The sequence below is a fragment of the Lathamus discolor genome, chromosome 3, assembly GCF_037157495.1.
Source record: "Lathamus discolor isolate bLatDis1 chromosome 3, bLatDis1.hap1, whole genome shotgun sequence".
Lineage (NCBI taxonomy): Eukaryota > Metazoa > Chordata > Aves > Psittaciformes > Psittacidae > Lathamus > Lathamus discolor.
The window spans coordinates 35,368,800-35,395,747 of record NC_088886.1 but is presented as its reverse complement, the minus strand read 5'-3'; the positions used below and the strand labels follow the sequence as shown (position 1 = coordinate 35,395,747).

Below are 26,948 nucleotides of genomic sequence, written 5' to 3'. Positions count from 1 at the left end.
GAATTTGAATACATCATGCAGTACTTCACATAAGTCAGCTTAATTCAGGTGTCCTTTTAAAATTAAATAGTAAATATCAGACACATGTGCGTTACATAGAAAGAATATGACTTTGATCAGAGCCGCCTGACTAAAAGAACTCTCGTTGCTCAGTTTTGATGACTGCAGTGTTATTTTGTAAAGGGACAGGATTTCATGGCCCCTTCATTTTCCCTGATTTCTCCACAGCTTGCTCCCCGGGGACATATGGCAGAGGCTGTGCCAGCATTTGCAAGTGCCAGAACGGAGGCTCGTGTGACCCTTTGACAGGGCAGTGCCGCTGCCCACCTGGTGTGCATGGCAAACTCTGTGAAGATGGTATGGCTCCCCTTGTCTTGCCTGAAACCTCACCATTTCTTTCCCTTTGTTTCTATCTAGATGTAATTGTGTGTGGTAAACCTTAGTGGTCCTAATGAGAATAGTCTCCATTGTGTAAAACGTAACCCTGCAGCTTGTTTTGCAGCGATTTTTGTGTTAAATAATAAGAAAGACAGAGAAAAAGCATGTGCCTTGTAAGGATGGGGTCACAAGCTCCAGGTCAGCAACAAGGCAACCTGGTCTTTTCTGTAGCGCCAACTAAAAGAGAGCTGATTTGGTGTTTATGTTTTAACACTTAACAGCTGATGCCTTGCTGTGTTTGTGCACTTAAAAGGTTGCCCAAAAGGCTTCTTTGGGAAGAACTGTAATAAACCATGCAACTGCGCCAACAACGGCTATTGCCACAGATTCTATGGAGCCTGCCTCTGTGACCCAGGGCTTTATGGGCGCTTCTGCCATCTTAGTAAGTTTCTATAATTTTTTCAGATCTGTTTAACATATGCACAACATAACAGTCTCTAAAAGATTCCATATCACATACAAAATGAGTGGGGCTTTGGGTTCTGTGATGAACTGGGAGTAGCAGGAGGATGTGACTGGATGCATGCCAGGAAGCCCCAGAACTTTCATTAATCTTTTCCTCTAGCAATTAAATTTGGCCATAAGGACTGAGATTTACTGATATGCAAAGGCGAGGACTACAGGTAGGGTTGGTTTGGATTGGGCAGGTTAATGTCAGAGTTGTTGGTGAGGCTAAAGTCCAGCTGGAGTTAGTGTCTGCCAATAGTGTCAGAGTAGGAGCTGAGGAGTAGGGCTGACTGGGGCAGGATGAAGATGAAATGCCAAATGGGGATGAAAAGAATCAAAACAAAAATATTAAAATATGGCTTACAGCTTTTGTTCCTAAATCTATGCAAGATTAGTTGTATGATTTGGTTGGGTTTTTGTTTGGTTTATTGGGTTTGCTTTTTTTTAAGAGAAGATTTTGTCTTGGACTGTATCCAAATATTTTTTTTTTCATTCAGAAACTTAACTAAGTTTTCTTTGAAACATTTCTGTTTCTTGCATTCACCACATATTGCTTGAAATGAAATTAATTACTTAAAATAGGAGTCATGTAAACTGTATTTTACACACGCACACATTAATAGGCACCATCATAGGAATGTGGATGTATTTGCTGAAAGTAAAATGAACATTTTGCTTTTTTGCAGCAGTTGCATTCTGCAGCAGTATGCAATTTCAAATAACTCATGCATAATTACAGAGCTAATGATTCCTTTTTATCTGGCTGCAGCCTGTCCCAGGTGGGCCTTTGGAGCTGGCTGCTCAGAGGAGTGTCAGTGCGTGAAAGAGCACACACTGGAATGCAACGCAAGGAATGGGACTTGCACCTGCAAGCCTGGTTATCATGGCAAAAAGTGTCAGAAAGGTATAATAGAAAGCCATATTCCCTGTGTCTGCTTATTCTTTTGTCACAGCATTATTTCTCATTTGCTTTGTTTGGCTGCTGCTGCTACTGATACTCATATTCTGCTAATTATTTTGTCTGTGGTTTTTCATACATCAAACGCCATGAGTGCTGGCTATCACAGGGCTTACAGGGACATCAAAGGGGATACAGCTTAAGAATACAGGAGTTTTAGCCTGAGCAAATGACAACAGAAATCTAGAAACCAAATTCTAATACAGCCCTAAATAATGAAGACTGTGGGAGTTACCACTTCTGTGCTTTCCTTTTTCTGCACAGACAGTAAATAAGTGGCAAAAACTCTTTTATGGCAGCAGGGTTATTTGTAAACAATTTCAGTAATGCTAATTCAGGTTTGTGGGTCTTTGAATTCAACTTACTCTTTGTAGTTTTTGGGTGTAGTTGAAAGAGAATTGTATTGTGCATTCATGTTTGCATGTCTCAGTAGCCCTCTCCAGACAGTAATGGAGTAACACAATAAAGATTATTCCTTCAGATTCCTCTCTGGGCAGGCAGGAATGTGTCAGATTTACGACACTAGTTCTTGGAAGGAGGTTGGTGGAGAATAACAGTGATGATATTTAGCATCTTTAGCATTCTTGGTGATGCGCGTAGTTCTGGGGGAGACCATCCTTCTCCCAGCACTGGCTTTGCACCAAGGCAGAGAGCAGCAGAAGGTACAGACAGATAAGAAGAGTAATTCTGTAATGGCTATAATTAAATATATCCTTAAGTACACTGCCATTCTGTTTATGGGTTGTATTTAAGCTGTACCCTCTTTGAAATGTCCACACAAGTGTTTAATAAGTATTTATGCTTCCATATCAGCACCTCTAAAATGTGTATTATATTTTCTGCAAGTTTCTGCTAAATTATTTTATGACTTTTGTCCAGTTTTCTTAAATTTTCCTTTTTCTTATATATGTTGTGTGTCTACTTGCATTTTCCAGAGTGTATGCCTGGATTTTATGGGGCTGGTTGCAAACTGAGGTGTAGCTGTCCTACCGATGTTTTGTGTGATCATGAGACAGGAGTCTGCCAACATCCATGTCCACCTGGGTTTCATGGAGAAAAATGCCATTTATGTAGGTACTCATCACATGTTTTCCTGGGAGGTACTCTTGGGATGGGAAAGCTTACTCAGGAAACTTATGTTCAGATATAGAAGTTGCAAATAAAAGGGTTCATTTGTTGTTGGTACGGGTTGGCAGTTCCCCACTGAAGCCAAACTAACATTTGGAGCCTGGCAACTACTGTGTCTCCCTGCTTGCAAGGGTCGAGGCACAAGGCTGAGGCCAGTTGCTAAAACAAACATTTGTCCAGGTAACTTTGGTTCCTTTTAAAGCTTCAGGGGCAGACTTTCTAGAGCTCTGCTGCAGTTAACTACAGACCACCAGTTGATGAGACACTGATGCTAACATTGATCACTTTGTACCAGCACAGTTCAGTTTGAAATCGCTGCTGGTGGTGCCTCCTAATCTTGGAAATGCTTCCCTATACTAACTGTGTGTTCTGGTTTCTTTTGACCAGCCTGTCAGCCTGGGAGTTTTGGTGTGAACTGCAGGCAGAGGTGCAGCTGTGGAGAAGCACTATGCAATCCGAAGACAGGACAGTGTATTTGCCCAGCTGGCAAGACTGGTGCTACATGTGAGCAAGGTGTGTTAGATGTTGGACTAGGGTAGTGAAAGTCTTTCTTTGGAAGACATGAGAAGAATTGGAATTACTCTGTTTCCCACCAAAACTGCTGCAATGCAATACGCTTCATTTGCAGAATGGGTAAAGGGTAAGTCTTGGTACTGATCACATGACATCCACCACGGGGGGTTGCTTGCAAAGGAGGAAACATGTTTCAGTTACCCTGAGCTACCTTTCTGCTCCAGTTAATAACAGTGATTTATATGTTAGGCTGTATTCATGCATGTTGGGCAGAGATACTGGGGCATTACAGCACCTCTGAGTCCCAGAGCAGAACTTGGGACTGTGCTGCCATATGCACCCAGTGTTCCTAGGAGGTGTTGAAGGGCCTTGGCCAAAGACAGCTATTGTGGAAAACAGCAAGTTAACAGAGGAAGGAATTAAAAAGGAGAGCAGTACTGTGGGTCACTAAGTAAATCGATGAAAAATGTCTCAGGGATACTAAACTACTAAGGCGCCATGGGTTCCCCCTCTACCACTTGCAGACCTCTGGCTGTTGCGCACCTGAGGAGCATCTACCCTGTCTGGACCCAGGTTGTGGCTCAGCACTGCAGGAACCTGATGAAGGAGGTGGAGTTGTATGGCGACCTGGGCTCCACCTCACAGGCACACCACTACAGAAGTTGGAAGAGAGCCTTTGGGTCTCTTTTTAGATGTGTTCTCATCTGCTGTGTTACAGAGGCGTGTTGACTCTCAGGTTTACTGTGACAGCACTGTAGGTCTCTAGAGAAGATACAACCATCCTTTATCCAGCTTAATTTTACTAATATTTTTAAATTCTTCAAGATAATGGCAGAAATTTATAACTCCTTGAAACAGAAAATGGCACTGGGGACATGTCATGTGCTTTTTTCATCCAGATTGCCCAGCTGGTCAGTGGGGACCAGACTGCCGGTACTCTTGTGAGCCCTGTGTCAACGGGGGACAATGCAACACAGAGACTGGAGCCTGCGATTGTCCTCCAGGCTACAGTGGGGCATCCTGTTCCACATGTAAGTCCTCACATTGGCCTTCCCCATGAAAAGATGGTCAATGTATGGTTTGATTTCTACATTCTTGCTCTTTTGTGAGATGCTTGTTATGTTAGATACACTGAGCCAAGATAAACTACCTTTTGGCTTCAGGAATTCTCCGGGTTGAATTTGACATTATTTACCAGAAGGAGAATACAGATGAATGCAGATGACCAGCTAAACTGCATCTCAAATTGATGTTATCATTAGACGTAATTAATAACAATGTGTCCTTAGAAAGACAATGTTTAATAGGCACAATATTTGTATTGCAATCCTGGTTGCTTGGCAAGAGGTGCTGACCAATTGGCCCATACAGCATCACTCTTGGGTTATATTTGCAGCAACACTCCTTGATATATATACTTCAGGATTAAATAACACTAAGGATGGTGGAGTAGTATCAGTGTTCTCTCTGCAGATTGACCAGAAACCATAGGAATATGCTCACACAAGTCATCTGTGCTACTGTGGTATGGTTCCTTGTCCAGTCTCTGGGTATTAAAGGCTACTTTGAGTATGGTTGTCATGCTGGCATAGACAGGCTGTCAGGGATAGCACTGCTTCATGCAAGACCTCTGCGGTGGCATCTCTTTTCTTCTACTTAGTCACAAATTCACTTTTGATGAAGGTTTGCTTAGCACTGTTTTTCCCCCTCTGATTGATCCTGATGTGCAGAAGAAGTAACCAAAAGTCACTCAAGCTATTCCCACTTTGCAGCACTTGGCCCCAGACACCTAGTATACAAATTACAGATGTTTAATTTTTCCACTTTGATTTCTAGGTTCAGCTAATGCATGTTTTAGGGGCAAGCTGTTGCTGTCTTGTTTGAAAAGATCGGTCTGTGCCTGAGTTACTACCTAGGTGCATCTGTTTTCAGCCTGCCCCGATGGTTATTATGGACAAAATTGCCTGCTGTTATGCAGCTGTAGTGGCAGTGCTCAATGTCACCATGTCACTGGAGAGTGCACATGTTCCCCTGGCTGGACTGGCCATGACTGCAAACACCGTAAGTCAACTGCGTATTTACTCTACGGTATCTCCCAGGGACTGAACTTAAAATGTAAAAACCAGCTCTGTTTGTTCTTAGTCTATTACAGTTTTTTAATATACTTTTGCTAATCTTATTGCTTCTGAAATTGTGTGTTTATGGGTTTGCACAGCCTGGGTGGTTATAATCCTTAATTATCTAGGTTCAAAGTATTGAAATAGATGGCTGATGAAGCACAAAGTATTGATATAACTTCTTATTTCAATGCTATGGATCCCTTTGCCTAATACCATCTGTCCTGACAGCATTTTGACTGACAGTTTTGGTTTTCATTTTCAGCACAGATTAGTTTCAAGTTTAATTCTCAATTTTTCATTTTGTTTAGAGATTTATTCAACAAGTGAGTGGCATGTACAGTTGTGTGTCTTAAGGTCACTTCTTAACTTGTGAATATAAATGCTGGGAGAAATTCTGTTCCCTGGAAGAACAGAGCATCCTTCTGTTGACTTTAGCATCACTCTCCATATTGATGGCCATGTAAAAGTGCAGATTTGCCCTTTTTAGATAGCACCATATAAATGTTAAGCAATCTTGCTTGATTCTTTTCTTTTCCTGTTTCATATCTTTTCTGCTTGATTCATTATGATCCCTCTTGCAAGAAGCCAACAGAATGCAAACCTCTTTCTAAACTTGGTCTTAAACACATAAAATCATGTAAATTAATTGCCAGTGTTGACAGAAATAAGCTTTGGACCTGGCTTCTCAGGCTCGGTACTGAAGAACACTGGGAAAATCTGTAGTTTCCACCAATATATATATATTAAAAACCAAATCAGTTGGTAACATGTAGAGTCATTTGGATGGCTTTCGTGACTCCCTAGGCTATGTAAAGAATTGAGACCTGGCAAAGAAAAGCTTTTATTTCTATTCAGGATAAGATATGAAAAAAGTTGTTTTGCAAAGATGTCTCAGTAAGGCAGTGCTACCAACTATTGCATACTGGGCTTGAAATGGATGCCCAACTCGAGAACCAGGTTACTGTTGCCTTAATTGGAACTTTCATCTTTATCCTTGCAAGAATGGAAGGAGATGCTATGGTATATTGTCATAATCCTGTCAGTGTTAGGTGATTTTTAGAATGAAAGCAGGAAGTTGCTTTAATAAAGATTGTGAAATTTCTCTGTCTGTATCCTTTGTTGCATTTCACAGTATTTTTGAGGAAAATATGGAGGATGCTCACAAATCTGTCTAGTTTTACCCATTTGCTATTCTGATTATGCAGATTTTTGCGAAGTGAGTCAATAGCTGATGTTTTATTTCCATGAAATTATGCACTTGTGACTGTGGAATGATTGATATGGATTGGCTGTGAATGATTAGTTTTTTGTGGATGGTATAATATCTGCCTACTTTCAGCTGAAGCAAATTGGCAAAATTGTATTTATTTTTATCGATTTGTGCCCCATGCTGCAGTGGAGAGCCTAGTCCAGAACTCCTGTATCTTAAGGGGTCATTTTGCATTTTTCTGGTCGTATTTAGATGTAAAATAATCCATTAAGCAAACTTAAAGTTGATTCTTAATGTAAATATCTTTTTACATTGCAGCCTGCAATAGTGGCCATTGGGGACAGCGCTGTGAAAACACGTGTGTCTGCAATAACAGCGACGGTAGCTGTGATCCAGTCACTGGCTCCTGCTTCTGTGAGCCAGGATTCACTGGGAAACACTGTGAACGGAGTAAGTTGCCACTTTGTCAACACGAGGAATTTGCAAAACCAAGCAGCGGAAATTGTGTTTTTCCTGATAATTCCCTCCAGGCTGTGCTGCCTCCGGTCTGCCCAGCATGTCACAGGGCTCTCAGGTTTCATTTGGGTTTGATAGTTTCCCTAATTTTGATTCCAGAAAAGTTATTTTCAGACTCGTTTTGGACTCAACAGCTATTTTTAATGTTAAGACCTCATGTGAGTGATAGGAGTGTTGTACATTTGGCTTGTGCTATTAAAGTTTCCGTATTGGTTTTATTTATCTGGTTTTAGGTTTGCACTATTTCTTTGTAAATACTCAATGGTCTTACCAGAGGCCCATGATCTCCACTAATCTATCTCTAGCAGAGGCCAATAGCAGATGCCTTAAGAGGATAAAAACATATAGCTGTAGGTATCTATCATATAAATAATATCTGATATGTTTCCCCAGGTATTATGGTTTAAGGTTCTACCTAATGATATCTTGATGGCATCAGGGTATGCTGTGCACTGGTATCTGTTAGAGCCTTATACTTCTGTGGGACTGATGTGCCAGGCCATCTGATACACACAGTCCAGTAAATCCGATTGTCCCTCTTCTCCACCTGGCTGTAGGCAGGCACCTTCTAATAGTGATCTTAAGTTTCTTCACTTACTTCCTGTACAAAGGAATTGGATTAGAATTCGTTTTTGTAAGAGTCAGAGTAAAAATCAACTCTTCCATTCCATCTGGGAAAATGCCCTTCATGATCTGGAACAGTAACTTTCTTTGGAGGATCCGCATTCACTGTTGTTGTACCTCCTTTATCTTCCCTCTCAAGCAATAGGGCGCTTACTGTTAATAGCTGAGATGTGCGTCTGTACATGTGGGGAGCTGGATGTATTGTCTCTCCATTGCTTGAACTCCTGGACAAGAGTTTTTCCACAGCTGAAATGATGGAGGGAGCAAGATTGTCTTCAGACTCCCGGAGCTGACAATTCACTTCATCCACTGTTGGTGGTGCTGCATCCACCCAGCTAATTGTTGCCAATGAGTTGGCATATAATGATGGCTCCATGTAAATTTCCATCACACAGGTCGTGTACATTTGACTTCATCTGGATCTATGGGTGTATCATCTGACTTATGATAGATCATCTCTAGAATGGTTAATACCCTTAAGTAGTGGAGGCCTTTCTCTATCATGGTCTACTTGCCTGGGTAATGTATAATTATCTTCCTTGTAGGGGTACCTTTCTTTCACAGATGACAAGAGCTGCTTCAAGAGGCTGAGGCATCTTTTTTCTTTTGCAGTCACTTTGTCAATTCCCCCTTCCCTAGCAAGTGATCCCAGCTTCTTGGCTTCCTTGCCCTCTAGTTTGTGACTGTTGGCCCCGTTGTCCCAGCATCAGAACATCCAGGTGATTATGTGCTCCCCTAGAAGATGGCTGAAATCTTTTCATATATTCCACAGCTCAGTAAAAGGCAGGGATCAAGAAATTACCTCTTGTTCTGCTTCTTCCTCTGTTTCTTGTACTGATTCCTCTTTTTCTGGTGTTGCCCCCTCTAGTTCTGGCATGAAATCTTCATCTTGCTTCACTACACAAGTTGCTTTTTGTTTCCATTTCCTCTTGCATATAGGAGCAACTGATAGCAGCACAGATTGGTCTTTTGGTTCAGCTGGGGTTGGAGTGACTGCAGTGTCTTTCAATGTGGTTGAAGGGGTTGCAGTGTGTGTTGTCGGAGTAGTTGCTGTGCTTGCTGCTGGGGTTGGGATAGCTGCTGTGCCCATTGTTAGGGATGGAGTAGCCATGGTATCTGTTGCTTTGACATTAGATCCAGAGACATCCTTTTCCACCTGAGGGTACTGAGTAGTGTTCAGAAGGATTCTGTAGGCATAGGCCAACCCCCAGCACATAGCAGTTATTTGTATCTCCCTGGTATTGTCAGGATGACAGCATGCCTTTTTTAAGCGTTTCACTAGTTTTTATGGATTTTGGACTTGTTCAGGGTTGAAGTTCCAAAGCACTGGAGGGGTGCACTGGCCTAGATACTTGCCCATACTGTCCCACACACCCTGCCACTCATGCCTGTCTAGCCTCAGGGAAGATCTCTTGGTGGTATTCTTAGATGTTTAACTTTAGACAAGACCTGAACCATATTCAACAAAATGATGGTTCCCAGCAAAAGAAGCAGGCTGGTTTCAAGGGTATTCAAAGGATATTCACAATCTTTGAAATTCTCAAATGCCATTGTAAATAGCCTGGTGGGGAAGGGGAAGACACAAGACAATGTCTCCTCCATAGGTTGGCCCTCCAAGGGAGGAAAAAACGAGGTGTAACTATTAATAATTCCAATTACATGTTCCCAAATTACATAGGTGATGGCAATGCTGAGAACACATACCAGATCAGTTTAATGATCAATAATTCTACCCTATCACAAACCACTATCATAAAGTACAGCAAAACTAGAACCTTAGCCCAGGCCCCAAAAAAGCCGATAAACACTAAAACAGCAAATGCTGGCTGCAAGTAAGGTGTGACATAAAGAAATTGTGAGACTAAGTGCAACAATTCCGAGAGCAAATAAATCAATATTATAACAAGTGACTATTAATACAAAGCAATGAATGCTTCATAAATATGACTAGACACACTCTGGTCAGATCTGTCGTTATCTCAACCTTTCCTCTGCCACGTTGGGCACCAAAAAGGTCTGTTGTGCTGTAAGGCCAGCTGGTAAGTCAGAACCATGCAGCCACTTGCTCACTCCCTCTTTCCCTTTCCTTCTCTGGGCAGGATGGGGAGGAGAATTGAAGGAATGTAAACCCCATGGGTTGAGATAAAAACAGTAACTAAAGTATAATATAAAAAGTACTACTGCTACTACTACTAATAATAAGGGAAATAACAAGGGGAGAGAATATAAAATTAAAAGGGGAAAGGAAAAAACAATAAACACAAGTGATGCACAATACAATTGCTCACATCCTGCTGACTGATACCCAGCCCGATCTGAGCAGCCATCTGCCCTTCTGGGTAACTCCCCCCCAGTTTATATACTGGGCGTGATGTGCTGTGGTATGGAATATCCGTTTGTCTAGTTTTGGTCAGGTGTCCTGTCTCTGCTTCCTTCCGGCTTCCCCTCCTCCCTGGCAAAGCATGAGAATGAAAGGTCCTTGACTGGCGTAAGTGTTACTTAGCAACAACTAAAACATCAGTGTGTTGTCAGCATTGTTCTCAGACTGAAGCCAAAACACAGGACTGCACCAGCTACCAGGAAGGAGAAAAAAAACTCTTACAGCTAAACCTAGGACACCAGGTTTCATCAGTGTCACTCAGGAGCTTCTTGAGACAGAAGCAATATCTCTATATTTAATATAACTTGGGTTTTTTTTCTAATTAATGTGCCTATTTCCTTTTTGATTCCATGCAGACTTTTGGTATCTACTTCATCTTGTGGCAATAAGTTGCATAGTTAGGTTTTATTAGTAGTAGTAGTATTAAGTTGTTAAATAAAATAAATATTCTAATCAGTTTAACAGTCTTACAGTAGCACATACATACCTACCAGGGACTCAGTAGTGTAGGCAAAATTAACTGTTGGTGTCATACAGAAATGTCAAAACAATTTATCTGGAGCAGTGACCAAAGACAAGAATCTTGGAAAGCTGATCTTACAGCTCCTGTTGTTGTTGGCACAGAGGGAGTGGAAGGAGAGTTAGTTGGAAAGACCAGCTCCCAGAGAAAAAGGTACCAGCTCCACTTCTCTTTCATTCTTGACCTCTCTCAAAATAGCATCCCTGCAGGCAGAAGGTAGCCAAAGAGCTGGTTGTAATCTTCTCTGGCAAGGTAAGCAGTTGTCCATTTCACTGACAAAACATCTGGCAACCCCTAACATTCTGTCTGTGGGTTTCCTGTTTTATTCAGTCTGCTTTTTATCCCACTTTAGTTGTTTGTGTATACACATATATATACATGCGTATATGTGTGTGTGCAAGATTATGAAAGCCATAATTCCTCCCGAAACACTTTATGCTGCCTTTGAGGCAAGATCTTTACTGTGTCTGGAGAGCTCCTTTTCTCCTGAAGCATCTCTAGCCTCTTGCTGCAGGTTGGGCTCTTTGTGGCTTTGCAGGCAGCTCAGGTTCTCCAGTGGGCTGGATGTATCTCAGTACACACACTGCAGCAGTCCATGCCTGCTCAAGCAGGAGGCAGATTCTCTGTAATGTGGACTGCAAAATCATCTGTTAAGTGTACTGATCCGCTGCCATTACCTTGAAAGTCTCACCTCAAGGTTTAACACTGTAGGTTTGTGGAAAGCTCAGCTGAGAGCCCCACCCCTATTCCTGCACTGGAATACTATTTTCCTTGCATAGATTCTCTGGGTTCTGTCTGAAATTTCAAGGGAAAAGTAAACACTGAGCAGGATGAAGCTTTTAAGGCACAAGTGCACTCCTATCTACTTACTCATTAAACTAGTGTAGGGAGCATGCTGCCTGGTGACCTGCAGCTCTGGGAATAGGAGGTGATGCAAATGGGGTTTTGCATTGGTTCCATCCTGGCACTGAACTTCACCTGTAAGTGCAAAAACTATATTCGAACAACTCCACATTTAAAAAACAGCCATTTTCTGACACAGATGATTGAAATCAAAGAGGTACTCAAGGTACTTTGCTATCCTGTCTCCCATCCCAGCCTATAGCCCCTGTAAGAGACCCAGGGGCTGGCATCAGTTAGTAGAGAGTCCATAAGCTGCAGGAGCAACTGAATTCATGCTGGTTCCAATCATCCGATCACTGCTCACCTATGGCACCAAATAGGCAACACCAAACCCATCCATTTATTCCAGATACAGAGTTGTCTTTGAGGATCTTCATTGTTCTCTGTTCTCTGTAATTCTTTCCAGATTGCCTGAAAATCACTTTGTTGATGTAACTGCTAAAATCATACATTTTTAAGAGAGACCTGGCAATATGTAACTCATTTAGAAAGGAGTTCACAAAACCCTCAAACATGAGTACAGGCCCTGTAATATTGTGTTTAGCCAAGTATAGATCTATATTTCAGCCTGTCCCAAAATGTCTAACATGAATTACACAACTGGTCCTGTTCTTAATTGGTTTTCCTATAATCCTGGAAGAAATTATTTTCATTCTCAAGTGTTGTTTTCTTTCTTCCAATAGTGAGTACCATGCAAATCTTTTAAAACTCCTTATATTACTGCTGTAGAAATGTATTGTTAATCTGTCCTCCAGATGTAATGCTTTGCTTGAATTTTTCAAAGCAGAACCTGAAAATATAGTACATGAAGCATTCAATTTGGAGCTTTCTGAAAGAATCTACCACAATTCATATTTTCTCCAGATTTCTGGGCAAAGAGGATTTGCAGGAAAACAGAGGACAGGGCCTCAAAAGGAGGGACAAAAGCTGGGAGTTTTCCTCCTCCTGGCTGGTGAAGTCCCAGAGGAGATGTGCACATACGTGACTCCAGACCAGTGTGCAAAGTGTCATCAAGCAGTACCTGGGAAGTCACAGGCTTTGCAACTATCAGATGAGATTAGTTTTCTGTGCAGAATTTAGATTTGCAACACCGTGGTGTTTTTCTAAAATAGACCTTAATAAAAACAGTCCAACTTACTTGGACCCCAAGGAGAACACTTAATCACATCAGTTTTAAGGCATTACCATTATGCCTAGATTATTCTTTTGGAAATAGTAAGGATTCCCATGTATCTAAAAATTCCTCATTGATCCCTGATCTGCTCCAGAATTAACCTGTCATCTGGTTTTGATTCCTTTGCTGCAGGGTGCCCTGAGGGAAGCTTTGGCCCGAGCTGTAAGCGCAGCTGTCAGTGCCAGAACGGAGCTGCCTGCGACCACGTGAGCGGAGCCTGTACTTGCACAGCGGGCTGGACAGGAACCTTTTGTGAAAGAGGTACTGCTGCTCCCTCTGGTCCCTTTCAGGTTTATGCAGATGGGATTTTTTTATGCACAGATTTGGTTTTGCAGTTTACAGCACCTGATCTAAATAAATCATTGAACTAAATTGGAGGACGTTATTGAAATGTGCACTTCCATCCTAACTCACGAAGAATTTGCTGGGTGCCTAACGATGGGCGCATATTTTAAAGTAGATATAATTAGGTACATGGTTAAGACTCCTTAAGATTAAAATTCCTTAGATTCCTTATGAATAACATCTTTATGAAGACTCTGTTTAAGCAGAGTCCTACTGTCTGAACACTGAGCAGAAAGATGCTTGTCCTGCCTTACACTTGCTTGTGCCTATGCCTCTCTGACATGTTTTAGGGAAAATCATGGATCTGTGAATCATCCCAAAGGACCTCTTTAAGAACAGGTATACTTTTAATTTTAATAAAGCCAACAGATCGTTTTCTACTACCTGATCATTTGGTAAAGTGTTGGAAAGATTGGATTGGATTCCTTAGATACATTACTGTGAGTTGCATCACCTAAGGAGCTTATTGTCATGCTGCATCATTGCACAGATCATATAAAATAGCGTCTTGAATGCAACATAAGCAGCATATAGACATTATGAAAGTTATTTAAGTGTAAATGATTGAAGAGTCTACAAATAGTGATCATTAAACCAAGTCACAATTATTTTGCCTATCAGACGGTTTACAGAGGTAGCATTACAGCTACGATGGAGGGAAGTGGCAGTTCTCATAGGCAACTACTGCCCTCTGATGGGAAGGGAGGTGCTCCACAGCCTCACTAGTAACGTAGCAAAGCATTCCATTGATGAGATACTGCCTGCTGTTTCCCTCTGATTCTTACCAGGAATTATTATACAAAATAAATACCCTTTTCAAGGTTCTGCTCTAAAGTTTGCCTCATAATTTATGGCATCTCAATTATGTCCCCTTTTAAAATTATTTAGTGAACTCTGTTTTTTCAAGTTTATTCCTTCTTTTTTTGTTGTTGTTGTTGTTTATTATTATTTGTTACTGGAGAAGTGATACAGTTACCTGTGCTATGGTGTAAATATGTTAATTCCAGCAGGAATCAAAATGGGGACAAAGAGGCTAAATGTTGTTCACCAAAGTAGGTGTGAAGAATATGGAGAAGCCTGGGTGACATCACTGAGGAAAAAAAATAATACAAGTCTCAGCATCCAAATTACTCACATGGGCCATTTTTATCTTTTTAATTCCTGAAAGAATATGGTAGAGGGGAGAGTAGAATTTAGCGCTTACCATTCCTAAAACCCTGTTTTCTACACATTATCTCTCCAGCAGGCAGAGTGCTCTGAGCTGACCAGTGTTACCTTGTTACCTTTTCATGTAGAAAGTTTCAGCCAGAACTGTTCGGCTGATTCCAAAAGATGAAGAGGGAGGAAAATGTGTTTGCCCTTGGTAGAACCTTCTTGGCATCTGTTCTCTGAGGAGCTTTAGCACTTCTGTTTTTAGTTGCTCTCAGAATAACAGGGTTTCCTTCTGGCAGGGATGTGCTTTTTGCTGTCCTCTTGGCAATCCACCCACGTTTGCCAAGCTCTGTGCCTTGCAGAGAAGAATATAGAGATTGAGACCTGGCACAGCAGTTGCCTTACACTTCTCACATACTGCTGATGGTTCATCCCAAGGCTGGGAAGGACTTTTCTGTCATCACAGAAACACTGAAACTGAAGTTGTTGCAGGCTTCTAAGTTCAAAGTCCAAGGAGAGACAGAATTTAATATTGATTAGTTAGAAGTGTGCCATCCCACACTGAGCCAGCCAAGTCACCCTGCCCTGTGCCAGAGCTGCTCTGCTCCTGTTTGGGAAGGCAATTGTTATAATTGATTTAATTCTAGGAAGTGCTGAGCATTTGCTGCTCCTGCTTTGAAGGTTGCAGTTGTCTTCACGACACTGTGATTTTGTTTAATTTTGTTCCTCAATGCTTTCTAGTATGTGTTGTATGGCCCAAGGCAGGTGTCCAGTTACAGAATCAGGGCAACAGAAGAATTATCCAGCTCTCTGCTTGATCTGACTGAATATCCAAAATGCCACACAATTAGCCCACAAGCTGGAGGCAGCAGGAGTGAGTCTTGAACTTTCCCTACAGTCTATTAATTTATGCATTAATATCAGCAACATACAGCCCTTGCGAAGTGCAGCATTGAAAGTTTGCTTTTGAACATCTGCCTAAATCAGCATTGTCTGCAGGACAGTCTGACTGGGTGTCTCTCTTGAAATTTCAGTGGTTAATCATTATCATAAGAAAGCCCAGCAAGATTTCTGTTTTAACAAGATATAGGGAAAAATAAATACTGTGCATGTGTACGAATAGCTGACAACACTGTGTAGTTCCTGCATTAAACAATGGAAAACTTTGTCAGCCTTCGAAGTCACCTAGGGTTAAGTAGAAGTCCTTTCTTCTATGCTGTGCTCTACACGCTACTGAAGCATAATAAATAAGGACAGAAAGATTGGAACCACATGCTGATGTCTCTTTCTTACAACTTGATAACAGCTCTGTCCTCAGTATGAAATGAATGGAGGCTGGCAAATGTGTTACAGTTTTATATTGGTATGAGGCACACTTCTGTTTCTGTAGACAGTGCATACTTGGAAGTTGGTGTAAGCCTGAAATTTTTCTTATTCCAAAGAAGAAGCTGCAGTCAGGACAGGATGAAGGGAAGAGCTTTTTGATTTGAATAGCTGAAATGAAGCAATCGTATGTAGTCACATGTTAAGCAGGGGCTTGGAGAGTAGAAACGCCAAAGCAGATGTTGCAGTGTGTTGCACTATTGCCATCCCTGTCTGAAAGTCCAAGGTTGCCTCTATCTATGGGTACTAAATTTCCCCCCCACTTATAGCCGAAGCAGACAGTTGTACTTTCTGCTAAAAAGCTGAATTTACATTTGTGGAAGAGGCAGTACAGACAGACTGGGACAAAGACTATGGGTGTGAAGAAGACATAAGGCGAGAAAAAAGTTGGAGAGAGGTGTCCAACAGTGGAAGATGCAGATGGGTAACGGTAGTGTTCTGATCTGGTAGAGAGCTGTGAAATTAGTGTGGGGGGCTGTTGGGTAGTGTATAAGATGGTAATTATCATAAGACTATTGGGAAGCCAGTCATTCTGATTTCATGGTAGAAGTGCAAGGATGGGGTTTTAAATAAAAATTTAAAATGAACAAGGAGGACAAACAGCTCAGTTCTATTGTATAACTGCTTATTTAAAGACTACTGTCACTCCTGAGACTGAGTGATTTGGGGATTCTGTGGAAAGGATGACATACAGGTACAAATTTATTAACATTTAATATAACTTAAGCAGACTTCCTGTACCTGAAGGGGCATACAAGAAAGCTGGAGAGGGACTTTTTACAAGGGCATGTAAAGGTAGGACTATGGGGAATGGCTTTAAACTGAAAGAAGACAGATTTAGATTAGATATTAGGCAGTTCTTCACTGTGAGGACAGTGAGGCCCTGGTCAGGTTGCCCAGAGCAGCTGTGGCTGCCCCATCTCTGGCATTGTGCAAAGCCAGGTTGGACAGGGCTTTGAGCAACCTGGTCTAGTGGAAGGTTGGGACTAGATGGGGGTTGGAACTATATAATCTTTAAGGTCCCTTACAACCCAAACTATTCTATGGTTCTATCTATGAACTTACATAATCTAAACACACACACACGTACATATGCATACATACATATAAAGTATATATATGTGTGTGTGTATATACACAACACCCCAAGTCCTTCTCCTCAGGGCTGCTCTGAATCTCTTCTCTGCCTAACCTGTAGCTGTGTCTGGGATTGCCCCGACCCAGGTAGGACCTTGCACTTGGCTTGGTTGAACTGCGTAAGGTTGGCACTGGCCCGCTTCTCAAGCATGTCAAGGTCCCTGTGGATGGCATTCCTTCCCTTCAGCTTGTCAACCAAACCACATAACCAGGTAGATGACGTCAACTGCTTTGCCCCTGTCCATCAGTTCCATAGCCCCATCACAGAAGGTCACCAAATTGGTCAGGCAGGATTTCCCCTTAGTGAAGCCATGCTGGCTGTCACCAAGCACCTTGTTGTTTTTCATGTGCCTTAGCATGCCTTCCAGGAGAATGTGCTCCAAGATTTTGCCAGGCACAGAGGTGAGACTGACTGGTCTGTAGTTCCCCAGCTCTTCCATTTTCCCCTTCTTGAAAATGGGGGTTTTATTTCCCTTTTCAGTCATCGGGAACTTCACCTGACTGCCATGATTTTTCAAATGGCTTAACAACTTCATTTGCCAGCTACTTCAGGACCTGCAGATAGATTTCATCGGGTCCCATGGACTTGTGCACGTTCAGGTTTTTAAGACGATCTCAGACCAGATCCTCTCCTACAGTGGGCCCAAGGTCTTCATTCTCACAGTCCCTGCATCTGCCTTCCAAGACTTGGGTGGTGTGGTCAGAGCCTTTGCCAGTGAAGACTGAGACAAAGAAGTCATTCAGAACCTCAGCCTTCTCCAAATCCAGGGTAGCCAGTTCTCCTGAGAGCTTCCGGAGAGGGCCCATGTTGTCCCTAGTCTGTCTTTCATTTGCAATGTAATTATAGAACCCCACCCTGTTATCTTTCACATCCCCAGCCAAGTTTAATTCTAACTGGGCCTTAGTTTTCCTAACCTGGTCCCTAGCTTCCCAGACAACATCCCTGTATCCTTCCCAGGCTGCCTGTCCTTGCTTCCACCTTTTATAAGCCTCTTTTTTCCCCTCGAAGTTTCCTCAGCAGCTCCTTATCCATCCAAGGAGGTCTCCTGGCCCTCCTGCTGCACTTCTAGTTGGAATGCAGCACTCCTGAGCTTGTAGCAGGTGATCCTTGAATATCAACCAACAGTCCTGGGCCCCCCTGCCCTCCAGGGCTATATCCCATGGAACCTTACTAAGCAGGCTCCTGAAGAGGCCAAAGTCTGCTCTTTTGAAGTCCAGGGCAGTGAGCTTGCTGCACGCTCTTCTCACTGTCTGAGGATCTCGAACTTGACCATCTCATGATCGCTGCATCCAAGGCTGCCCTGGAGCATCACATTTCCAACCAGCCCCTTCCCTGTTGGTGAGCATAAGGTCAAGCATGGCACCTCTCCTTGTCGGCTCTTCTATTACTTGCAGAAGGAAGTTGTCTTCCACACAACCGAGGAGCCTTGCTCCCTGGGGCGGGTTTTCCCCGCTCAGGGCGGGGCCGTCCCTTCTGGCTTCGCCCCCTGTGAGTCCCTGCTCCCCGCGGCGGAGCTGCCGGCTCCCGGGCAAGGCCGGGCGAGGGCTCGGGGCTCCCTCGGTGGCCCTCGCCGGTCAGAACTGAGGCTCCTGGAGGCGGGTTTTTCTCTCGCTCCGGGGTTGAAGGCTCCTCTATGGAGGCACTCACCTCGGCAGATACTGCAGCATTTTGGGATGATGTGGCTCACTGACTGATGGCTTCTTTTCACTTCTGTCAACACTGGTGCAGATGTAAATCAAGTCTATGAGTCTGCTCTTCCTTACATGTCCTAGATGTAGGTACTGAGCTCTTTAAGCTCCCTGCTGTTTTGCTACATTTAATTTGTCTTAGACTTCTGTATTCATTCTCTTTGCCAGGCATTCATTTCAGCAGTAAATTACACCGCTATGGCTTATGTTCCCTGTTAAAAAAATCTTTAAAAAAGTGTTAGGAGAGTAAATGGGAGTGTAAGTTTTACATTTCAGAAGTCAGGGAGATCATCAGAGATGGCCCCATAGTCTTGCATTATGTTGAATTATTTCCGTTGTCCTCAGTCAGTTACAGAAACACAGATACTGGCTTGTGTGAATCCAGATCCTTCCTCTCTCCTGTTTTACGGCTTTCCAGTATTCTTGGCTGCACGTTTCTATGCAGAAATCTGTTGCTTGTGTAAAATGGGTCACGTTTTATGATGCATGTAGCAGAGTTGTGCAGGCTTAACCCTTGAAGCAACTGTGGCTGTTAACCACAGTGACGCGTGACAAAGCATCCATGAAAACATGAGCAGTGCCTGATGTTTTCAGACCTCTGAGATAGAATTTATACAGAAAAGAATCAGGAACTCTGCTAAAAAAAATAATGTTTTGCATTTTAGCTTGTCCAGATGGATTCTTTGGGCTTGACTGCCACCAGGTGTGCAAGTGCAAGAATGCTGCTGGCTGCGACCATGTCCTGGGAACATGCCGCTGCCTCCCTGGCTGGCTGGGAGAGACCTGCGAGCAGCGTACGTATAAGCTGCACTCACTGTCCTCATTCACAAACTCTTGCAGTGCTAGCATGGGTTCCTTCTGGGAATGTAGGTTGACCTACCAGTGTACAGCTTTAGATAGGTCACATTCCTTTCCAGAGATGCCCAAAAAGGGAATAATTCTTGGTAGCTGTGTAAATAATCAACTTTTTTTTTTATCTGCTGTTGGCACTTGTCAAACAGTATAAGCATCAGTTTTTAAATAGCAGAGCTGTCTTCTACCATATGATGAATTTCTGCTTTTTATTTTTGTGCAACATTAAGAGATGAAATGTTTCTGGTCTATCTCATCTAATTATCCATTTATTGTTACAGATTAGAAATGCACAATGTGGAAAAATCTGAGCTGCGACTACTTATTTGAGCATGACAAAATAGCTTTTTAACTTAGAAAAGTTGTTTGTTTTTTAAAAAAACCCCTAGATTTTCACAAGTATAGATTATCCTACAATCCTTAAGCTAATACGGGGTTTTTGTATGTTTGTGTGTATGCATATATAAGATTGGCTCTTCTGAGATACCGTTCATGAAATTTCATGGCAAATTATATTACTTTCTTTAGCTACATGGCATCACATATGGATATCACTGAGCCTGTTTGCAATATTTAGCAATTATGTGGGTTTTTTTAAGATTTTCAGGTTTTAGCCTCTCAACTTTCTTCTTTCACTTTAAGATGATGTCATCATCTATACTTCCTTTTGGAATTGTGACTGCTGTCTGCAGGACTATGTTGTAGGCCTGGGGTCCAAAGCAGCTCCACAAGGAGCCAACTTTCATTGTTAATGAACACTTTCACAGGATTTCTTTACTCCACAGGTTGCAGATTTCTGCAATAGGAAACTGGTTCAATTTAGTAAACAGAGAGAAATGGAGAAATGTTAATTGTATTGAAACAATTCCATTTTCCAGCCATATACCGTATTACAATCTATCAGCCCTGTTTGAGGGTTGCGCTTGCTCTTCATATTTTTCCCTCTTTTTCCCCTACCACATAACATAACCTGTCTTCTGACAGGCTTCTCCAAAATCCCTTGCTTTTTTTATTTACAGGAGAGTCAATGCTGGTGAATCTTTCCGCTTATTAGATATTTCTGCAAAAAATCCCACCACTACAGTCCTTTTTGCCTCCTCGTGGCCCCCCCTAGGAAAGCTTGGATCTCTGTCTCTCACTACCTGAAGATGGTGGTGGCAATACTCTCCTGTGGGTGTAGGTTGGTGAGCTGACCATGAAGTAAATGCAGTGGCAGAGCCATTATAGCCATACTGCAGAGCAGTAAAGGTAATGCTGAACAGGTACAATGTTTGCTTCTCGGTCACAGCCCATTTTTACTGCCAAGTCAGGGCATTAGCAGTATATCACCTTGGCCCTTCCCTACTCCTTAGACTGCATTAGGGATGAGAAGCTTTGTTTCATATTTCATTAAATTCAATTAAGAAAAGTAGCTCTTTGTCAACAGCTTCCTGTGCCCCCCCTACTAGTGAGAATTAAAATAATTATTCTCTTGTGCTGCAGCCATTAGAGCTTTATGCTGACTTGATTTATTCTTCACACTGGTGAAGGTGCCAAAGCCTCTGAGGCCTCCTTTGCCTGTGAGTAAAAAAGCAAGATCGCTTAATTATGCAGAGGGTAACCTCTTTTTCTCATGGCTAAATGATGAATCTGCATTTTGATTTTAAGACTGGACCTCAGCCCACATTGCTCCAAAGCTGCTCAGAATAAAGCAACCATGGGTCTGAGATGGCAGCTCACCATTCTCCATCTTTGTTTGGTGTTTAATGTTTGCCTTGCCAGTTCCTAGGACTTGCTAGCTCTAGCAGCTGGAAGGACGGCACTCGTGTTCAAGTAATCAGATTTCAGGCAATGTGCTGGAGGATACTGAGGAATAATTTTGACATCATGGGATTTGAATTGATCTTAAACCAGCCATGCAGTGCATTTTATACACTGCTATCTAATTATGGGCTATATGGACAGTAATGCCTTTTGATGAAGCTGCCTAACACTTTCCATTACAAGACCATGTTTTTCAATTGCTTATAAATAAATTATATTAATCTAGGATGAAATACGCCAAGCAAGCTCTGCCTTGGCTTAAGTTTGTATTTGGTGATTTTTTTTTTTATTTTGGGGAGGGGGCTGGTGGGAGGGTTGAGGCCTAAGATATTTCAGGTTTCCAGGAAACAAGTTTAGGAAAAGTATGTCGCTTATTTGTTGGTGGAGTTTTAACAGTTTCACGAAGTTTTGTAGTGCCTTAGTGCTACAGAAGTGAGGATTTGACATTTGGCATCTCTTTGTGTCAGAGATGTAACCACCTTCCTTTCTGTATACAAACCTGTCCAAATTTTGCTGCCTCAAAAAAAAAAACCAACCCCCCCAAAAAACACCTAGCTCCCCCCCCCCCAAAAAAAAAATCTGATGTTGCATATGGTTTGTAGAAGCTGAACACAATTCTGCATCTGCATTTTGCTCTGATTCTATTAGTAGTAAAAATGTCTCATTCTGGAGCTGTTGGGGCTCAGCGGGATCTTCACAGAAGCAGTTCCCTGTGGTAAAAAGAAGAGACCAAACTGGTCTGCAAAATGTATGAGTATGAAAAGACTGGCTCTTCCAGAGTCTCTGCTCATAGGAACTGATAACGAGGGGTTTGACGTTTCATAGTGCGTGAGCACTTGACTTTGCAAATTCCCTGTTCTTTTAAAGCCGAAGCTTCAGTTTGGGGAGAATAATTCACAGGAGCTGCATGAAATCAAAGCTTCTGGACACCCTGTAGTGTCTTAGTGCCCCTTATTTCCCTGTTCTCCCCGGCATTTTTGATGGCTGTTGACTTCCAGTCTGGAAGAAAATCTCCAATTTTATGTGTTCCTTACTCTGCATGCAAAAAGGGATTTAAAAGACTGCCAACAAATAAATCCTCCTCTTACAGAGAAAAGGCACTGAGAGGAAAATTTTGAAGTAGGAAGTCTAATAATTTAAATCTTTCTATCACTTTTTTCCTTTGCATTTATCATGAAGAATGGAGAAAAGGCCCAAGGATAATTGTACATTCAGTTGTGGAACTTCATAAAATAGCTTCAATATATCACTTGTTACCTTAATCTTTAGAAAAGTACTTTGAGAATCAGGACTGTCCCACCAAGAAGGTAAATAAAGTTTATATCCACCCAAAAGAATATTTAAAATCTTCTTCTCCAGAAATTTCTGCTTTCTTACCAAAACTTTCACTGGAATAGTCATGTGTCTTCTCAGTAAGAATAACAAGAGCTTTGCATGCATACTCCAAAAACCTCACACAAACCACTACTAACCAGTCAGGGGACCTGGTTGTGAGCTGGTTTTTCCTTTGGCTTGGTTATGATATAGTTCTGGTCTGTATTGTGGAAATATTTAGTTCTGCTCCCAAAACCAAGCCAGAGCTGTGTAGGACGGGCTGAACTTTTAACTTGGCAGCTAAGCTTCATTTGCAGAACTTTTAACTGTGATGGGATTGAGCTCCTGCACTTTCTTGTGGTTTCAGTGTGGATGGGGTCCAAGCAATGGCAAAAATGAACACTGTTGAAGAGAAGTACTGAGAGAAAAGGTGTCGGTGAGAATTGTACTGGGAAACTGAAAGTCCTCAGATGGGAAGAACAGGGCTGAGAATGGGTCAGATACATCAACCAAGTTCACCCCTGAGGTCAAAATGGTTTCATGCCTCACTTCAGTCCCCAGGGGCATGTCCTCCAACAGCCCTACATCTTATTCTGCACTCTGACACCCTCAAAGGCATAGAGGTTTCAGTAAAAAGTCATTGTTTGCATCTGATCCTAGGAGATGTCACATTCAGCGAGTGCAGAACATTTTTGGATCAGGGATAGTCTTTTTTTGCCTCTTCAATGCATACCAGCAGTACCGCAGGCACAAGAGGCTCTGACATCTTCATGCCAGTGAAGGAGAGACTCCGTAAGGCAGGCACAAAAACCATGCAAGGAGGCTATCCAACTTCATCAACTCATTTTGTATTTTTTGGGTGATAGCTGAAGAAAACAGGGTAGCAGTACTGTCTGTTTTCCACCATTTAAAGCTGTCCAAATCTCCAGTTCAATAGAGACTAGAGGACTTTTATCACTGCCATTTTTCATAGGCAGCAGCACTGAAAACAGAGCTGCAGCAGGAGTACATTTGCAAGATGGCTGTGTTAAATTTTCACCTGGGAGCCAGCTGCTTAACAGAACACGTTGAAAATATCAGCCCTCTTTGACCAAAGAATGAGACTCTGGGTGAGCAAAGGCATCCAGCTGTGAAAAATGAACACTGAAAACAATGAAGTTGTCAGTTCTCTTACCAGGATGCAAATAAATACCTGAGCTGTCAAGCTGGTGGTTCTGCTGGACCATTAGTTTAGTACAAAGGCATTCTGCAGGGCAGGGGATGACAGCTGATCCATCACCTGAGCAATCCTGCCCTTTGAGAAATACCTCTTCAGAACATGTATGATACGTATTTTTAAGCCATGTTATTTAGTGTCAGGCATGGTTCGTATATGGGCTTACACACCCTTATGATGTGAAAAGTGTGTCACTGGAAGCCAGTTTCAAACTGATTTCCCTGTCGCTGGGTTGTGTCTCAGGTTTTCTCTGTGCAATGCCTCCTTTGATGCTTCCTTATGGGTTTTTTACAGAATTCTCTCATTGCAGCCTGCCAGGGGGACAGCTATGGGCCAGGCTGCAGCCACATGTGTCAGTGTCACAACAGAGCATTCTGTCATCATGTAACTGGGACATGCCTTTGTAGCCCAGGGTGGAAAGGGGCCACCTGCCAAGAAGGTACAATTGGAAATTCAAACCCCTGCCAGAGAATTACAGGAGGGAAAAATTACAGGGGGCTTTGCTGGTATTTTAATTATCAGCTAATTGTCCTGTGTTGTCATTGGTTTTGTATCTGCACAATTGCATGGACTGGTCCATTAAATACGTCTGTGAAACCATGCTGCAGGGGCTGGGTGTAGGAACTCGGTACGCTGGGCAAGCTCTGAAACAGTCATAAACTGGAAAGAGAGATGATTCTGAAGGCTGATTAAGGGAGAAAAGGTCCATAAAACTCCCAATTATGACACTGAAATGAACCTCTTTTTTTTCTATGGCCTGCTTTACTGTCCCATGCGCCTGACTGATCCTCCTCATTACTGTATACTGTTCCAGACATAGCCTAAATCCAGAACATGTGTAAGGCATTGGTACTTCCAGTCTTGGCAATTAGACCAATACGTGTGACTCAAATACAAGCCCAACTCGGGGAACCTTAAGAAAAGAGGCTGGCAAAGAAAGGCTGCCCTGAGGCTTACATTGTAGTCCCTGCATACAAGCAGCTGGAAAACTTCAATCCATCCCTGATGCAGAAGGCTCTTTTTTTCTGTGCCTCCCCTGGGAGGTACCTGGCTCTGTAAGCAGTGCCGCAGAGCCAGGGATGCTGCTGTGGGTGCTCCTATGTATGCTGCATTCTGGAGTCAGCACTAAAATTTTCTGGTTTACATGAAGGCCTCAAATACAAAACCAAAGCAAAAGTTAAAAAAACTGTTGTCAAGTATAAAGACATTGTCAAATATAACCTTTTTATTTAATGATACATTTGGGAATTTCTTTTCTCTTTGGAAGTAAGGTGGTAGGTGTGTGTGTGAGGCTGGATGAGCTGTCCTCTGGTAACTGTGCTTTTGCAGAGTGAGAACTTGCTCCTGTTAACATCTTAAAAAGATGTTACTCTAGGAAATGACAGAGGTGTGTATTTTTTGTGCCAAAAAAAAAGTAGGTTCTATCCATAGGAATTGGTTGTGTTAGGAATTAATAAACTTGCTTAATTGAAATTAGGTAAAATGTGCAATGTCATCAGCCAGCTGTGGGTAGCAGGATCAATCAGAAAAGGAGTTGTGATTTTAAGAGGACTACAAAGAAACTCTGAAAACAGGAAATCAATAACTCCATTCCTTGGTGCTGAGAAAGCTGGTAGGAACCAAGAGATGTTTTTTGCAGGTGTGAACAGAAGATCTTGAGGCCTTTTGCTGGGTCCCAGCTAATTCTCTTAGTCACTTATTTTGTTCCCAGACCAGTTTTACATTGGTCTGTGTAATTCCTTATTAGTCATGGCTTCATTTTCACTCAGTTGTACCTCGCACAGTGTCTGCATGACCACCCGGGCAAGAAGGGGTGTAAGCTGGGAAAGGTTGCATTTAACCTGTGTCCTTCTTCTACCTTCTTAATAGAAGGCTTTTGTCCTACCTCCTCTTCGCAGCCTGTCCCACTGGATGGTATGGTGCAAACTGTCTCCAGCACTGCATCTGCCACAGCCAGGCAACGTGTGACCATGTAACGGGCGAGTGCCAGTGTCCCCCGGGTTGGACGGGGATAGCATGTGAGCTGGGTGAGTCTCTTCATGTCCCATGTCCTCCATCTTTCCAGCACCTTGTTTCTGTTGCTGTGCAGGGAAATTCAGTTTTGATGACAGTTTGAGACAGCTCAGAAAAAGGAGAGGATGAGTAGAGGGCTGGAGAGCACCGAGTGTGGAAAGGCTGAAAAAATCGGGGTTGTTTAGTCAGAGATGAGAAAACTGAGAGGAGATATGGCACTGGCACTTGAATATATAATGGTGCTAGAAACTTGCTGGACACAGGAGAGGAGTATGAAATTCTCTGTCCCTTCAGGACAGGGAAGATAGGTAATGAGCTCAATTTGAGGAGTAAAAAATAATGTAAATCCTCCAAGAGGAAAACAAGTTATCTCTAGAGAATTTTGTTAAGGGAGGTTTCAAAATCTCCTTCACTGAAGGTTTTTAGGACCAGCCTATTTCAGAGGCATAAGTGTGTTTTTTCTGGAGTCCTTCCAGCTTGGCCCCCCCATCAGTGTCCCCTGTTTCATTTCAGAGTGTGGGGACAGGAGGTATGGAGAGGGATGCGAGCAGAACTGTACCTGTCACCATGGGGTTTGTGAACAGCACTCAGGAAAATGCATCTGCCATGCTGGCTGGACTGGGGATCGCTGTGATGTTGGTAAGGGCAGTTCCTTCTGCAGATGCTTTGCTTGAACACTCTCTTCTGCAATCAGCCATTTCTGCCTCCACAATATGAAGTCTTTTCTATTCTGTATCTTAATTTTCCAGTGTAGGCCAATAAGAGATAATGTTGGTGTGAGCACTCACCAAGTATCTTAGAAGCACCACAGGCAGGTCTCTGCCTATCCGTATGTGCATGCCCTTGTCCAAATCATTTTATGTCCTCCTACTTCTGTTCTCTGCCTGCTGAGAAAATGAAGGTTATTTCTCTACCTTATGGGCACAAGGAAGAACATATAAAAGGGAGTGAGTTGTAAGGAGAGTTTGCCTGATCAGCCACATGCTGCTGTACCTCTATGGGCCATTGAGGGGGAGCTCAGCAAATTGGACTGTGACAGTTCAGTTTGTACCAATCTTGCATGTGGTCCAGATTGCTCAGATTTGACATAGCTGTCTGGTGTGTTTAGGTCCA

General features: G+C 42.6%; 1 protein-coding gene across 1 annotated transcript in view; it reads left to right on the top strand.

The window, feature by feature from the left end:
* LOC136011974 (multiple epidermal growth factor-like domains protein 6) overlaps positions 1–26,948 on the top strand; it is a 208,289-nt gene that overhangs the window by 164,527 nt on the left and 16,814 nt on the right. The window contains exons 15-26 of the mRNA XM_065674625.1: positions 229–357; positions 692–820; positions 1,655–1,789; positions 2,779–2,913; positions 3,359–3,484; positions 4,384–4,515; positions 5,417–5,545; positions 7,133–7,264; positions 13,064–13,192; positions 19,303–19,431; positions 25,721–25,849; positions 26,349–26,474. Of these exons, the coding sequence (XP_065530697.1) occupies positions 229–357; positions 692–820; positions 1,655–1,789; positions 2,779–2,913; positions 3,359–3,484; positions 4,384–4,515; positions 5,417–5,545; positions 7,133–7,264; positions 13,064–13,192; positions 19,303–19,431; positions 25,721–25,849; positions 26,349–26,474 (1,560 nt within the window). The remainder of the gene's footprint in view (positions 1–228; positions 358–691; positions 821–1,654; positions 1,790–2,778; positions 2,914–3,358; positions 3,485–4,383; positions 4,516–5,416; positions 5,546–7,132; positions 7,265–13,063; positions 13,193–19,302; positions 19,432–25,720; positions 25,850–26,348; positions 26,475–26,948) is intronic.